Source organism: Schistocerca americana, chromosome X (assembly GCF_021461395.2).
Source record: "Schistocerca americana isolate TAMUIC-IGC-003095 chromosome X, iqSchAmer2.1, whole genome shotgun sequence".
NCBI classification, from domain to species: Eukaryota; Metazoa; Arthropoda; class Insecta; order Orthoptera; family Acrididae; genus Schistocerca; species Schistocerca americana.
Window position 1 is genome coordinate 402504654 of NC_060130.1, and position 17648 is coordinate 402522301.

At 37.4% G+C, this 17648-nt stretch overlaps 1 protein-coding gene across 2 annotated transcripts in view; it reads left to right on the forward strand.

Annotated features, from left to right (window-relative positions):
- The window catches only part of LOC124555474 (protein inturned), a 263483-nt gene that overhangs the window by 201747 nt on the left and 44088 nt on the right, over nt 1-17648 (forward strand). For both annotated transcript variants that reach the window (XM_047129398.1, XM_047129399.1), the window contains exons 14-15: nt 2825-2874; nt 12467-12568. In XM_047129398.1, coding sequence (XP_046985354.1) covers nt 2825-2874; nt 12467-12568 — 152 coding nt within the window. The remainder of the gene's footprint in view (nt 1-2824; nt 2875-12466; nt 12569-17648) is intronic.

The following is a 17648-nucleotide window of genomic DNA, read 5'->3' on the forward strand; positions in this document are numbered from 1 at the left end:
AATAGCACTTTAATACATAATGTATTTGTAGGGCTAAATGATGTAAAACTAACACATGCTTTCCCTGTGATAAATGGATTATCAGACCATGATGCACAATTGACTAACTTACAAAAACTATCAGGGTGTACAGTTCAAAGCCATTAAGTCGAAGTGTAAGGCTGGTCAACCCAGCACCTATAGAGCACTTCAGAGAAAGTTTAAGAAATGTTAATTGGGGAGATGTATATAATGAGCCAAATGCTAATGATAAATGCAAAATATTTCTTGGTAACATTGTTGCTCCAAAAAATTACTAAATGTAACACAAAACAGTTTTCAAAGAAGCCTCGGATTACTACAGGTATTAACGTGTCTTCAGAAAGAAAAAGAAAATTGGCCAGGAGTAATTTTACACTATAAAAATTACTGTAACATACTGAGAAAAGTTGTCAGAAAATTTAAAAAAAATGTATATTAGAGATGAAGTTAACAACTCGGGCAATGAAATTGAATGAATATGGAATGTTTTTAGAAGAGAGACAGGAAAAGTAACCACTGGGGTAGGTAGTATTACTATTAAAGAGAATGAGACCATCTTAACCAACAGTACACAAGTAGCTAATGTATTTAACCACCATTTCTTAAATGTAGCTGAAAAAATTGGTGAGAATAGTTAAAAAGAAAAAGCCAAGCAGTACATGGAAGAGTCAGTTTTGAGAAATCATTGTCAGATTAATTTTCATCTAATAACCTCTTGTGAAATAAGGAAAATCATTAAATCTTTGAAAAATAAATGTTCTGGTGGAGTGGATGACATCTCTAACAAGATGTTAAAACAATGTGGAGCAGTTGCAGCTGATGTCTGAGTCACATCTGTAATTCATCACTAACTGAAGGTATTTTCCCAGACAGGTTAAAATATTCCATTGTCAAGCATCTGTACAAAAAAAGGGACACCACAGATGTCAATAATTACCGGTCAGTATCCTTGCTTATACCATGTTCAAAAATCATCGAGAAAGTAATTTACGCAAGAGTGGTTAGCCATCTCAACAGTAATGGGATACTTAGTAAATCACACTTTGGATTTCAAAAATGTTGTTATACTGAAACAGCAATATACAATTTCACTGCCCAGATAATACAGTCTTTAAATAGTAAAATGTTACCAGTAGGAATTTTCTGTAACTTGTCTAAAGCATTTGATTGTGTGAACCATGACTTTGTGTTACAGAAATTACAATTGTATGGTATAAATGGAACAGCATGTCAGTGGTTTAAGGCATATCTAGAGAACAGGGAGCAAAATGTTTCTTTACATGGATTAAATGAATTAAGGAAGTTTCCCACTTCATCTAACTGTGGTGAAATTGCATTAGGTGTTCCACAGGGTTTGATCATGGGTCCCCTTCTGTTCCTGATGCATGTGAGTGACCTCCCTCCTTAGCTGAAACAAGAAGCTAAACTGACACTGTTTGCTAATGATTCAAGTATCATGATTAGTTCAGTAAAAGAAACTCCAATAGAAAATGATACAAATAATGTCTTTGGGAAAGTTATTGATTAGTTTTCTGCGAATGGGCTTGTTCTGAACACAGAACATCCAATTTTCTACTGCAAGTAGTACAGTTCCTTCAATAAATATAACACATCAACAAAAGTCAATAGCCAGGAAAGCGCATACTAAGTTTTTGAGTGTAAATAGAGATGAGAATCTTAATTGGAAAATTCGTATTTTGTATCCCCTAAAGCGACTAGGTTCGGCAACTTTTGCAGTCAGAATAATTGCTAATTTTGAGGATATAGAAATTAGCAAGCTAACATACTTTGTATGCTTGCACTCTTTGATGTCATACAGAATAGTATTTTGGGGTAATTTAACACGTAGGCAAAAAGTATTCACTGCTCAAAAGAAAGCGGTTAGAATAATGTGTGGGGCTCATAGTCACACATCTTGTAGGCATCTGTTTAAAAGGTTAGGAATTCTTACAATAGCCTCACAGTACATTTACTCAGTAATGAAATTTGTTCTTAACCACATGGACAAGTTTAAAAACAAAAGTGGCATTCATGATTATAATACCAGAACAAAGAAAGACTTACACTATCCTCTACTTAACCTATCTTTAGCACAGAAAGGGGTAAAATATCCTGCTGTAAAACTTTTCGATAAATTATGTGATGAAATAAATGTCTGACAGACAGCACTAACAGTTTCAAAAATAAATTGAAATCATATCTCCTTGACAACGCCTTCTGTACCATAGATGAATTCTTTAATAGAAATAAATAAATCTATAGGTATAAAATATGCATTTTGTGCCATTTAATGAATAGGGGCAGGTAATAAAAATTTTAAGCTTAAAAAAAACTTGATTCATGTGTGCATTCATTATGCACTTGACACTTTCCACATCATAACAGTTTCTGAGGGACTGATCAGTGGAACACACAACTAACCAACTAAATGAATGAATGTGATGCTGACTGAGGTGAGGCAAAAGTGAAGGAGTGCTATTTCTATCTGTAATTTCAAATAATGTTTTATTTCAGGTTTCCATAAGATATGTGTTTATAGATTACATTAATTGATGTCCATATTGAATTCGACATACTTAGACAATGCATTTCAATGATTATCATTCAGTGCTGTTTTTTGTTTCGATAGATAATATGTTAAGTAAGTATGTAATGAACTGTGTAACACATTTCACATCTCTCTCTATTTCTAAATTTGAATCATTGATTGTGTTTATTGTAATTCATAATATGTATTACAAGAATTTTATTTGTCTGTGAGTTAAATCTGTACAGTGGCTAATTTTTCATTTTTGTTTCCTAGGGTCATGACTTACTTGTGGTCTTGCTTGAATCAGGAGGCTGTGCCCTGACGTAAGTAGAAGCAGTTTTATTGGTATACATATTTTAATAAGTATATGTGAAAGAATGATACTTACCAGAATCAGCTGAACTTCATAATACAGTGTGTTTCTAAAAGTGAAAGCCAAGTGTAAAAAAAGGACCTTTCATTAAATAGATAGAATGATAAAGTAAACATGATGTTATCCACAATCATATCTCAAAAAGAGATTCCTTTTAGGACAGTGGACTTGAGGAAATTGGAAATGGTAACAGAGGAAGTTTAGAAATGAAGGTTATTTGATGTTAGGCAGGGAATGTAAGTCACCAGCAGATTAGATTCATGATTCTGCAGGGTTTTCCTTTTTTCATTACATACTTAAGAATGAATTTCATAACCCATTCTACTTTCTGTGCTGCCCATCCTGTAGGATTTGGTATTTAAATCTTGCAGATTTCTTTTCTTCAGTATCCTCTCACTCTTCTTACATGTCAAAGCACAGCAATAGATGCCTTCCTATTGTAACCTTCGTTTTAGGAAACCTTGCTGTTGAAAATGCAAAAATATCTTAGCTGTGAACCCAATGCACAGACATCATTCGGTGCACTTTTTATAACTATGTAAAGACTGAGACCCTATATACAGTTTCAATGAAACTAGTGAAACTAGTGTTATACCATTAATTGTAAAAACATTTGCAGGTATGACGCATCGACCACTCTAATATTTTCTCAAAAAACAAAAAACCTTCCTAGGAAATAATAAAGAACTGGCAAGGGCTAGGCCAATGGCAGAGGGACTTCTGCTGTAGAACTCGGTGAATGTAAAACTAAGCACTGTAATATTTTGGAAGACAAATAATGACTTTTAAGTAGCCATAAATAAAAAAAGTTTCATTTTTGACCCTATTAAAAACCTGCATAATACCAACTTTTAAATCATTTTCTTAAAAGAAAAACACCTCACTACACTACATTTCGTCCTTTCAAGAGCTGGGAGGAAGGGGGAAAGGCAGTAGGGGACATGGGATTGTGGGTCGGGGGGGAGGGGGGGGGGACCATACTGTTTGATATCACCAGATGGAAAGAAATTAGTGTCACTGACTAAGTCATGTCCAGTCACAAGTATAATATGTCTTAATATAGCAGTCTGTTCTTACAATTTAATCTTGATAATTTATGTATGAATATTCTGTCAGCTTAGTGGCATTAGAATAAAATCATAAGGAACTGCATTAAGAGCAAACTGTGAGATGCTACATAGAAACTATGCCACCTGTTCAGCTTGCCGAACCTCATTTGTTTACTTTGGTTTCTTCATGTCATAAGTGTACAGCAAATTAGAAAGCTCGTCATCAGATGCGTCTCACTTTTATGGGCAAAGCAGTGATTATAATGTAAACATTCTGAGTAGATGATACTTTTTGTTCTTGTGATTACTACAGATTGAACGACAGTTATGCATAAGGAAGGCATATTCTAGACATTATTGTCAGCATTTTGTGTTCCTTTTTCCATGTTCTAATGCCCAATGTTTCTCCCTTCATTTTAATGGAAGGTGGAATTGAACTTCCCCTGCACACATGCATTGGTTTCACTTCATAATGATTTTTTGAGGCCCCTTTCTTAGTTGCTGCACATGGTTTCCTTGCACAATCCGCTTTCTTGACTAAGAGTTGTATGTTATTATTCATAGCTTGAAATTTACCTGTGGATATATTGGTGTTATGCTATAAGTGCTGTATTGCCTTTTCATTTGTGTCTTTGTTTTGGGGATAGTGCCAATGAAAACAATTTTAAGGACTGTTTTTAGGTCTATAATAATCAAAAGCTCAAAAATTGTTATCTGCTCATAATGTTTACAGTATAACCAAAATAGCTAAAACAAAATAGCAGATTGTGTCTAGAAAATGAGCTCTTCTATTTGCTGGACAATTAAGACAGAAAAATCATGATAATCATGGCAGCCACTGTAGAGAGCAGCTGCCTACATAATTTCCCTTGCTCTTAATTAAATGTGTTCAGGTTTTATTATCTGAATATTATTTGTAACTATGCTTTAGCCCCTAACCCTAGTTATAATAATGGTAATAAAACTCATTGGCCTATTATTTTGGCCCTCAAACAAGTTGGCAGCTGTGTGCATTACATCTCTGAAGTACAAGCTATGCTCCTCAAGTGTGACACTCAAAAAACAGATTGATTGTAGAAATGTATTCTTTCTGTGTGTACTGTAAATGGACTTGGCATTATCACAGAAAATGTGATCATTGATGTACTTCCAGGAGTGGTGCAAAATTATCCAGCCAACTTCACTAGATATTTTCTTGTAATTTTGGTTAAATGTTCTAAAAGAATCTCACTTAATGTATGACATCAAATTAGCAAATTTAACTTTTTGAGCCGAGGAAGGTCATTCCACACTGAAGCTACAACTAATCCTGTTTTTTGTGTTGTGAATTATCTGTCTTAGTCTTCACAATGGCAAAGAGAGAGAGGTGAATGCAGCAGTACTTTGCTAGCCAAGTGGTAATGCGGTTACTTTGTGAAGCAATGCCAGTCTTCGCTATTTTGTTACATTCTTACTGAAGGTCTGCTGCTCTATGTCAGCCTTTTATCTCTTTTCAAAATGGCCTCCAAGCAGTTGGATCAAAAATTAGTAACGAAATCTTGAGAAAACTGCTACAATATAAGAAAAAGATTACTATTCACTGTAAAGCTGACATGTTGAGTTGCAGACAGACACTATGAAAAAACACTTACACAATCCTGAAGAGGGGCAGTAGCCTATTCAGTAGTTGCAGGGGCAACAGTCTGGATGATTGACTGATCTGGCCTTGTAACAATAACCAAAACAGCCTTGCTGTGCTGGTACTGCGAACGGCTGAAAGCAAGGGTGAACTACAACCATAATTTTTCCCGAGGGCATGCAGCTTTACTGTATGGTTAAATGATGATGGCGTCCTCTTGGGTAAAATATTCCGGAGGTAAAATAGTCCGTCATTCGGATCTCTGGGCGGGGACTACTCAAGAGGACGTTGTTATCAGGAGAATGAAAACTGGCATTCTACGGATCAGAGCGTGGAATGTCAGATCCCTTAATCGAGCAGATAGGTTAGAAAATTTAAAAAGGGAAATGGATAGGTTAAAGTTAGATATAGTGGGAATTAGTGAAGTTTGGTGGCAGGAGGAACAAGACTTTTGGTCAGGTGAATACAGGGTTATAAATATAAAATCAAATAGGGGTAATGCAGGAGTAGGTTTAATAATGAATAGGAAAATAGGAATGCGGGTAAGCTACTACAAACAGCATAGTGAACGCATTATTGTGGCCAAGATAGATACGAAGCACATGCCTACTACAGTAGTACAAGTTTATATGCCAACTACCTCTGCAGATGACAAAGAAATTGAAGAAATGTATGATGAAATAAAAGAAATTATTCAGATTGTGAAGGGAGACTGGAATTCGGCAGTAGGAAAAGGGAGAGAAGGAAATGTAGTAGGTGAATATGGATTGGGGGTAAGAAATGAATGAGGAAGCCATCTGGTAGAATTTTGCACAGGGCATAACTTAATCATAGCTAACACTTGCTTCAAGAATCATAAAAGAAGGTTGTATACATGGAAGAATCCCGGAGATACTAAAAGGTATCAGATCGATTATATAATGGTAAGACAGAGATTTAGGAACCAGGTTTTAAATTGTAAGACATTTCCAGGAGCAGATGTGGACTCTGACTACAATCTATTGGTTATGAACTGGAGGTTAAAACTGAAGAAACTGCAAAACGGTTGGAATTTAAGGAGATGGGACCTGGATAAACTGACTAAACCAGAGGTTGAACAGAGTTTCAGGGAGAGCATAAGGGAACAATTGACAGCAGTGGGGGACAGAAGTACAGTAGAAGAAGAATGGGTAGCTCTGAGGGATGATGTAGTGAAGGCAGCAGAGGATCAAGTAGCTAAAAAGACGAGGCCTAGTAGAAATCCTTGGGTAACAGAAGAAATGTTGAATTTAATTGATGAAAGGAGAAAATATAAAAATGCAGTAAATGAAGCAGGCAAAAAGGAATACAAACGTTTCAAAAATGAGATTGACAGGAAGTGCAAATTGGTTAAGCTGGGATGGCTAAAGGACAAATGTAAGGATGTAGAGGCTTATCTCACTAGGGGTAAGATAGATACTGCCTACAGGAAAATTAAAGAGACCTTTGGAGAAAAGAGAACCACTTGCATGAATATCAAGAGCTCAGATGGAAACCCAGTTCTAAGCAAAGAAGGGAAAGCAGAAAGGTGGAAGGAGTATATAGAGGGTCTATACAAGGGCAATGTTCTTGAGGACAGTATTAAAGAAGTGGAAGAGAATGTAGGTGAAGGTGAAATAGGAGATATGATACTGCGTGAAGAGTTTGACAGAGCACTGAAAGACCGCAGTTGAAACAAGGCCCCAGGAGTAGACAACATTCCATTGGAACTACTGACAGCCTTGGGAGAGCCAGGCCTAACAAAAATTTACCATCTAGTGAGCAAGATGTATGAGACAGGCGAAATACCCTCAGACTTCAAGAAGAATATAATAATTCCAATCCCAAAGAAAGCAGGTGTTGACAGATGTGAAAATTACCGAACTATCAGTTTAATAAGTCACAGCTGCAAAATACTTACACGAATTCTTTACAGACGAATGGAAAAACTGGTAGAAGCCGACATCGGGGAAGACAACAGTTTGGATTCCATAGAAATATTGGAACACGTGAGGCAATACTGACCCAACAACTTATCTTAAAAGAAAGGTTAAGGAAAGGCAAACCTATGTTTCTAGCATTTGTAGACTTAGAGAAAGCTTTTGACAATGTTGACTGGAATACTTTCTCTCAAATTCTAAAGGTGGCAGGGGTAAAATACAGGGAGCGAAAGGCTATTTACAATTTGTACAGAAACCAGATGGCAGTTATAAGAGCCGAGGGACATGAAAGGGAAGCAGTGGTTGGGAAGGGAGTGAGACAGGGTTGTAGCCTCTCCCCAATGTTATTCAATCTGTATATTGAGCAGGCAGTAAAGGAAACAAAAGGAAAGTTCGGAGTAGGTATTAAAATCCATGGAGAAGAAATAAAAACTTTGAGGTTCGCTGATCACATTGTAATTCTGTCAGGACCGCAAAGGACTTGGAAGAGCAGTTGAACGGAATGCACAGTGTCTTGAAAGGATGATATAAGATGCACATCAACAAAAGCAAAACGAGGATAATGGAATGTAGTTGAATTAAGTCGGGTGAAGCTGGCGGAATTAGATTAGGAAATGAGACACTTAAAGTAGTAAAGGAGTTTTGCTATTTGGGGAGCAAAATAACTGATGATGGTCGAAGTAGAGAAGATATCAAATGTATACTGGCAATGGCAAGGAAAGCATTTCTGAAGAAGAGAAATTTGTTAACATCGAGTATAGATTTTAGTGTCAGGAAGTCGTTTCTGAAAGTATTTGTATGGAGTGTAGCCATGTATGGAAGTGAAACATGGACGATAAATAGTTTGGACGGGAAGAGAATAGAAGCTTTTGAAATGTGGTGCTACAGAAGAATGCTGAAGATTATATAGGTAGATCACATAACTAACGAGGAGGTATTGAATAGAATTGGGGAGAAGAGGAGTTTGTGGCACAACTTGACGAGAAGAAGAGACCGGTTGGTAGGACATTTTCTGAGGCATCAAGGGATCACAAATTTAGCATTGGAGGGCAGCATGGAGGGTAAAAATCGAAGAGGGAGACCAAGATATGAATACACTAAGCAGATTCAGAAGGATGGAGGTTGCAGTAGGTACTGGGAGATGAAGAAACTTGCACAGGATAGGGTAGCATGGAGAGCTGCATCAAACCAGTCTCAGGACTGAAGACCACAACAACAACAACATTGGCTTTTGGCCGAAGCCTTCGTCAGAAAAGGAGAAAAAAAGAACACACACACACACAAAAGCAAGCACACCTCAATGAGCGCCATCTCCAGCAGCTTGTGGTCATGTGTGCATGAAGTGTGCTTGCTTGTGTGAATGAATGTGTGTATGTGTTTTTCCTTTCCTGATGAAGGCTTTGGCTGAAAGCTAATGTATAAATGTCTTTTCTTTGTGCCTGACTGCAACTCAACATGTCATCTTTATGGTGAGTAACAATCATATGTTCCTGCGTTGTTGGTATTGCAACCTGGAATTCCCAATGTTTGATTTTTTAAAACTTCTCTATCATAAGACTTCTTGTTGAAATACTTACAAAATTACTGAATTGGACACTAATGCCTGCATTTTTCTATTTCTATCCATATAATTTTTAGTTTTTGTAGATACACAGTTTGACTAAGTAAAGTGTGACATTTAATAATTCATGAACTGAGTTTCTTTATGGGTCTACAAACAGTGCCAGATTTCCATACATTTGTGGAAGTCCTGAAATGCTACTTTCATGTATTATAATTTGTGATGTTTTGGGAAGGTTTGTGTTATGAATACTTTTTGACTTTCATCATTAGCACTGTGCATATCTTATAGAATTTTTTGTTTGTTTATTAAACATAGCAGATAATCATAAGAGAGAAATAAATCATCAAGAATATATTCTTTCACATTATCTACAACAGTTTCACAATTATTTGATTGCGTGCCAGTAGAAATCTACCAGCTTGGAGTTAAAGATGTTGTTAAGTGAAATTGGAAGCACATTTTCACCTACAAGTAAATTTTATTAATGGTCTTTCAGTAAGGAGCAATAAAGCAATAAAGGTAACGATTTAAACTACGCTAAACTAAACTTCTTGATTGTTTTTCTTATAGTGTTACCAAAAGGCTGGCACTAAATTCTAGCTGTAATTGACATATCACAGGGAAACAGTTTGTAGGATATAACACTCTTTTTGTGTGTCACCAGGTTCATAACTTGATCTTTCATTGACTCAAACTGACCTTCACTTAAGTAGATGTTTTTTGATAGCAATAATGAACCATCCATTTCTTTTTATTGAGTTAACACTATATGTCATCACCAGAAGTGATATTGGATAAAAATGTGTGATTATCAATTAATAACATTCAATCAAAACTGTATCTGTGGACACCAACTGATTTCTGTTGCTTTGAATTAGAGCATGCAATATCTCAGCACCTGAACTATGGACATTGTTTATTCAATGCATTTGCCACACAACATTTAAAAAGTCACATTTCATGAAATTTTCCAGTCATCAGTTCAGTAACAGTGGACCATCATGGATTAAGCCATGTAAATGTTCATCATCCAAATGTGTATCTTTTACTGAATGTGGAGAGGTAGTTGTGACAAAATGATCCTCCTGGAAACAAGAAAACCATTTTCCGTCATCATTTCTCTGATGGAACTCGTCCCATATATGGCACATACGTTTTGAGCTGATTCTGTTGCCTTCACCCCTCTATTAAATTCAAAGCAAACAACTTGTTACAAACATAGACTTTTACAATTTGCCCTCCATTTTCCAACACTTAATCAATACTCCTAACCATCAGATATTTAAATTCAGTACATAACCACAAGAACTATATGAAAACATCAAATGACAAATAATAACTACGATAAATAGACTCAACAGCAACCTGTGCATCAATGTGCCAAACAAAAATGCTATGAAGTTATGCACCAACCTTTCCTTTTCTGCAGGTAAATTACAACAAAGATTTCAAATATACCTCAAGCCATATGCAGCATAGGCAATGCTCATACCACTGCTGTTACTGCAGGATGTTCCCTGTGAAACTCACAGTATAATAATAATAAATAATTTTATGCTTGCCAAAGTGAGTGCAACAACATGTGTAGGTCATAGGTGCAAGGTACAATGCTTTACAGTCTTCTAGGAAAATACCATTTACTGTCAGCCAGAAACCCCAGTGGTCCAGAGCCAAACTCCAGATCAGAAAATGTGCTGAACTGGACAGTCAGCCATTAAAACGTTATAGGAGTTTTTCAGTTACTTGCAGGCCAGAAAGTGAAAAAAATAGTTTCTCTACTTCTATGAGACTGATACTCACCCGAAATGCAGTTTAAGAGAATGAAAAAAGTGTAGGCTTGAACGCTAAACTTTAAGTTTACTTTGCGCAGTATTTACTGCTAGACAACGAGCAGACACACAGTCACAAAAGCTCAAAGGAAGATACCACTCCCTCTGTAAACTTTCACATCCTACATTGTTGCTTGTTTGTGCAGTGGCTGGACTTAAAGCTTCTGAGAGAGAGAGAGAGAGAGAGAGAGAGAGAGAGAGAGAGAGAGAGAGAGAGGAGAAGAAGATTATTTCTACCTTATTTTATTTATTTATTTACACATCTAGTTCCATTGGACCAAATTGAGGAGCAAATCACCAAGGTGATGGAACATATAAGTACATGAAATTACAACATAAAAGTAATAACAGGTAAAATAAAATGTTTATGAACCCAAGCCATAAGTTTAAGTAAACTCAATCAACAATGTAATGTAAGAATCAGCTTAATTTCTCAAGAAACTCCTCAAAAGAATAGGAAGAGTTACCCATGAGGAAACTCTTCAGTTTTGATTTGAAACCATTTTAAGTCAATATCTTGGACTTGTTTGTCTACTATGACATAATATGGGGTGGCAGCTTCTTGTCGTCATATTTATGTGATAACAGGCAATGTGAAATTTTATACAGAATATTTTCAAAATGTTTTCCTTCTGCAGCGTTGAGTGTGTAGAGCCTTGAACTGAATTCTGTGGTGGCTTTCTGAAGAACATCATTTTCACCCACACGATTCTCTCTGGAAATTACAGTATGAAGATCCTGGACTATTGTAAGTGCATCTTTGTATAGACTCAGACCTTTAGATAAACCCATATGAAATAATCACTCAGGTTGCGATTGGGACTATAGGAGGGTATTCCAGACCATGTCCAGTGAATGCTAAGGTGTCCAGTGCAACAGTCCGATCTCTGAACATCGCCGAAAGGAAACTGAAGATGTCTGCAGTATGGTGTGGACATGCTCAGTGCAGCATGAACGAGAAGTTTTGGAGTATTTGGCAGTAGTGTGCATCTGGTACAGATTTGTGTTCCAGTAACTGTCTATATTTGTCTGCTGTGACAGTTGACTCAATAAAAATGGATTCAATAACGCATTGTGCATCATTTATGGCAGTGATTTTTTGTGGATGAAATGGCACAGCAGCTTGAAATTTTGGATTCATAGTATCCCAGTGCCACCAGTTCTGTTGGTTGATGTACATGTGGAAATCACTTAACGAGACCTGATCTAACCAGACCTGATCCTTTTCTGCTGTCCCATATCCAGAGGCCTCAGTGATGTCATTTATAAGAGAGTATTCCCACTCCACATCCCTGTCTTTCAAAGATTAACGCAATTGAATTTTGTAAGGAAAAAGCCTAATTATCTCTTTCATTATCCTCTGGAGAGATTGCTATAGCATCCAGATTTTCTATGCTGCATGTCTTGTTGATGTATTGGGTTCCTCACTCAATATGTTTCACACTTGGTCCACATTCTCCAGGGTTACAACTGAGGCTGGTTTTTTGTTTTCTTTTCATGTTCCCACAACATAAAGTTGATCTCAAAACAAGCAATTTTTTTCAGGGCAATGGAAAAAACAGGCCCAGATGTGTGCTATGTGGAAATGGCCCAGGAAGTACTACATTCCATCCAGAAGACTGGCATTTCTTCAGTTGCTTCCAAATGGTAAGATATCTATTATTCTCTCTAAGTGAAAAGTTGTAGTTGAATGGTAAGTTAATCTTTTCTTATGAACTATAAAACTGTTTGCTTAGTTATCTCAGTGATTATAATTTCCTGTTTTGTTTTTCATACAGTGGTTGTGAACAGCTTGGCAAAAATGTTATAAAGAAAAATTTATTAATTGTATACAGTATTAGATACCAGAAATACCTTAGCACTGGGGTTCATTCACAGATTATATTTTCTAGATGGGTAGTCAATATGTCATCCATTGCCCTCCTTCTTTTTTCAACATGGGCCACATATATACAACTGATTAAAAGCATATTCTGGAAAATGTCAGAAGAACTTGTGTCTTCCACTATGTGTGCAAGTGTTTAGGGGAGGGATAATGATTTCATGCTTAGACTTCTTGAGCTCTGTGCATTGTTTTTCTCACAGTGCATTGTTCTAACTGCCTTCTTCAAACTGTGTATACCAATCTTTTCCTATAATGAAGTCTTCATAACCAGCCAGTACTTTCATTTGTTCTGCCACATTATTCTGCCCTGCGTACTCTATTTTGACTTCTCTATTGCCAGGTTCATACTAACCCAATACAGTAGGTTACTTCCTGTAAAGACTGCTGATTGTCCCCTGATCTTGCTTTATCAACCTCCCTCCACTATAGTTTATGGTGTTCTTCTGTATATAAAGGAATTCTCAATCTGATTATGAATCCAGTGTTTATTTCTTATGCATATATTTAATGTGGTATGATGTAATGGCCCTATCTTATGTGTTTCATCTTGATTGTTACATTAACTTTTGTCAAAACATCCATTGCATAATGTGAACTTTCATGTATCTTATCTTTAAGATCACCTAAATGCAATATAATCATGTACTGTTCACATGAACTTCATTAATGACTGTTAATTTGTACCACCCCAGCTAATAGTCACTCAAAAGATCTGTGAACTATTTAGGTAAATGAAACTCATGAAAAGCATTGCAGAATCCATGGCATTTTAAAATATGACATTTGGTTTCACACATTAAATAATTCCAGAACGTATGCTCATTGCCAGGGAGAGGCCATTTCATTCAAGTTTTCTTATTACATTCAAACTTAAAACATCTACCAGATTTCTGTGTGTGGACTGTGTGTTAATGACATGGGTGCTAATTTGGTGGATCTAGTCTTTTGCCGTGATGAGAGAGACATTGAATTACAGACAGGCACAATAAAAAGACTTACCACTGAGCTTTCGGCCAAAAACCTTCTTCATAAAAGAAAATAAAACACACACACATTCACACAGCAGGCACAACTCATGCACACGACTGCTATCTCAGGTCATTTGGGCCAGACTGTAACGGTTATGTTGAATGAAAGCAGCAGTCCAGAAGGGGGGAGAGATAGTAGGGTACGGGTGGGCGGCGAGATAGAAGAACACTGTCTGTCAGGGCATGCAGGGAATAGAAGGGACAAGGCTCCCAGATGCAGTGTCAGCAGGGTGTTTGGGGGGTGGAGAGGGGGGGGGGGGGGGAGAGCAGAAAGGGGAAAGAAAGGGTGAGTGCATTGACAGATTGTGGCACACAGTGACAGTGAGGAAGTGTGAATTGGGAGGAGGTGAAGGACAGATGGGGTGGAAACTGTTGGATGGAGGATGTGGGTCAGTAGGTTATCATAACCTGAGACCAGGATAATTTTAGAAGTGGAAGGTGTGTTATTAGAATAACTCCCATCTGCCCAGTTCAGAAAAGCTAATGGTGGAGGGGAGGATACAGGTGGCTGGTGTTGTGAAGCACCAATTGTAATCAAGCATGTTACTTTCAGCTGCATTTTGTGCCACATGGTAGTGCACTTCGCTCTTAGCCACTTGAAGATTTGAAGACGATGTCAGAAGACAAAAGAGCATGGAGAGTTACCATAGGAAAACCTACATATGAGCAGAACAGATGATGATGATGATGATGATGATGATGATACTGATACTGATACTTATACTGATAATGATGATGATTCATCCTGGTGGACAGGTGGTTGGTAGTCATACCAATATAAAAAATTGTGCAGTGATCGCAGCTAAACTGGCATATGACATGGCTGCTTTCACAGCTGGCCCGGACCGTAATGGGGTAGCCTGTGACCGGTCTGGATGGATGGATTGGGCATGTCTTGCACTTGAGTCTTCCACAGGGGTATGATCCCTGTGGTAAGAGACTGGGGCTGACAGTGGCGTAGGGATGGACTGGGATGATATGATGGTTGGGTGGCTGATGGAACATCACTTTAGGAGGGGTGGGAAGTATTTCGGGTAGGATGTCCCTCATTTCAGGCCCTCTTGTAGGATGTGGTTCAGTTTTCCAATCCGGGGTGGTACTGGGTGATGAAGGGGACACTCCTTTGTAACAGAGAAGCTGGTGGTGGAAGGGAGGATCCACATGGCCCATATTGTGAAGCAGCCATTGAAATTGGGCATTATATATTCATCTGCATGTTGTTCAGCTACATATAGAATGGAACAATCCTGTCGATCTCAACAATTCAACCAGTCTTACCATAACACAGCAGGATTTAAATATGAGGTGTTCTGTATTTCAAATATTTTTTATTGTTATAGATACAGGCCTTTACATCGTACCTTATGTAAGGAACGTGCTTTCTGGGGATTCCTAGAGGAAGGAACTGGCTTTGCTTTTGTGTTGCCAGTTTTAGGTTCAATCTCTCAACAAATACTTTACACAAATATTATGCTGCTAGCAGATCTAACAAATGAACGGGATTTCAGATTCTGTTTTTATTTTAACTGCCTCACCCAGTGTCCAGATCTCTGGCACCCTACCAGTCCTAGTTCATCTTTGACTGTCTCTAATGACCTCACTGTTGACGTAATGTTAAATACTAATCTCCAACACCTCCTAGTACAGGAACATTTTAAATATGGCAGAATTTGTAGAATCAGGTGCTGTAGTACTTTGGGATGGATCCAGTCAGGTCTTGGGGGTTGGGCAGTGATGTGTAGACTAGTGGAACAAGCAGACAATCTCAAGTGGTTGGTAATGATAGAGTTCATCCAGTGAGTGGCTGCCAGCATACATTTTACCTAAGGACCACAAAGATAAGATAAGAGAAATTAGGGCTTGTATGGAGGCTGTATTTGCAAGTGGAACAGGAAAGGAAATGACTAGTAGTAGTACAAGGAACCCTCTGCCAAGCAGCACACGGTAGCTTGTGGAGTATGACCACAAAGATAAGATAAGGGAAATTAGGGCTTGTACGGAGGCTGTATTTGCAAGTGGAACAGGAAAGGAAATGACTAGTAGTAGTACAAGGAAACCTCTGCCAAGCAGCACACGGTGGCTTGTGGAGTATGTATGTAGGTGTAGATGTAGAATGGCCTGCGAGAAATGAACTTGAGAAGACAGTGAATGTTGACACAAAGTATGATAAATCCAACCAGAGTATAATTCAAATTGAGATAAATAAATGCAAAATATATCTATTTAAAAAAAGCAGGCATAAATTTACTTGATGCCTTCCTAAGAGAGAGTCTCCACTCCTTCCAATCTGACTATGTAAGTGTAGACCAGATGTGGTTTAAATTCAAAGAAATGCTACTGACAGCAAGTTTGATACTGATTGCCAATGGCTCACAAAACAGGTCAGAACACTGCTGCAGAAACAATGCAAAAAGCATGACAAATTTAAAAGAACACAAAATCCCCAAGCTTGGCAAAGTTTTACAGTTGCTCCAAATTTTGTGTGATAGTCAGTGTGAGATGTTTTTAATAGTTTCCACAATGAAGCTGTCTCAAAATCTGGCAGAAAACCCAAACATATTCTGGTTATTAGTAGGGTACACCAGTGGCACTCTACTACCAAACATGGTTTTACTAAATTTCTTCACCAAAGAAGACAAAGTAATGATTCCAGAATTCAAATCAAGAACAACTGCTAACTTCAGTAACTTAGATGTAGGTTCAGATTGGGTACCAGTTATGTTCCTTTCTGACTTTCTGACTGTGCTGATACAATATCTTAATATTTAACAATCATATACAACCGGTGGCTCATTGATAGATGAGTTCCTAAAGACTGGAAAGTTGCACAGATCACACCAATACTTACGAAGGGGAATACGGGTAGTCCACTGAATTACACACCCACATCACTAACTTCAATTTGCAGTAGGATTTTGGAACATATACTGCATTCAAACATTATGGATTACCTCAAAGAAAACAATTTATTGACAAATAGCCAACATGGATTCAGAAAATATTGTTCTTGTAAAACACAAGCAGCTCTTTATTCTCACAAATTAATGAGTGCTGTTGATAGGGGACATCAAATTAATTCCATATTTTTAGATTTCCAGAAGGCTTTTGTGCCATTCCTCACAAGCTACTTCTCATCAGATTGTGTGCCTACAGAGTATTGTTCCAGTTGTGCAACTGAATTTTTTTTATTTCCTGTCAGAAAGGTCATGTTTCATAGTAACAGACAAGGTGTCACCAAGTAAAACAGAAGTAATATCTTGTATTCTCCAAGGAAGGGTTATAGTCCCTCTGCTGTTCCTAATCTATATAAATGATTTAGGAGACAATCTGAGCAGCACACCCAGATTGTCTGCAAATGATGCTTTCATTTACTGTGACCAGATGATCAAAATCAATAGCAAAATGATTATCCGTATGGTGCAAAACATGGCAATTGACTGTAAAGAATGAAAAATGTGAAGTCATCCAGATGAGTACTGAAAAGAATCCACTAAATTTTGATTACATGATAAATCGCATATATCTAATTAGGGATTAGAGTTACAAATAACTTAAATTGTAACAATCACATAGGTAATGTTGTGGAGAAAGCTAACCAAAGACTGTGATTTATTGGCAAAACACCTACAAAATGCAATAGAGCTACTAAAGAGACTGTCTACACTATGCGTGTCAATCCTCTTCTGGAGTACCGCTGTGCAGTGTGGGATCTGCATCAGATAGGATTGATGGAGGACATTGAAAAAGTTTAAAGAAGAACAACTCTTTTTTTTATATTGTCTTGAAATAAGGGAGAGAGTGCCAGTGGTATGAT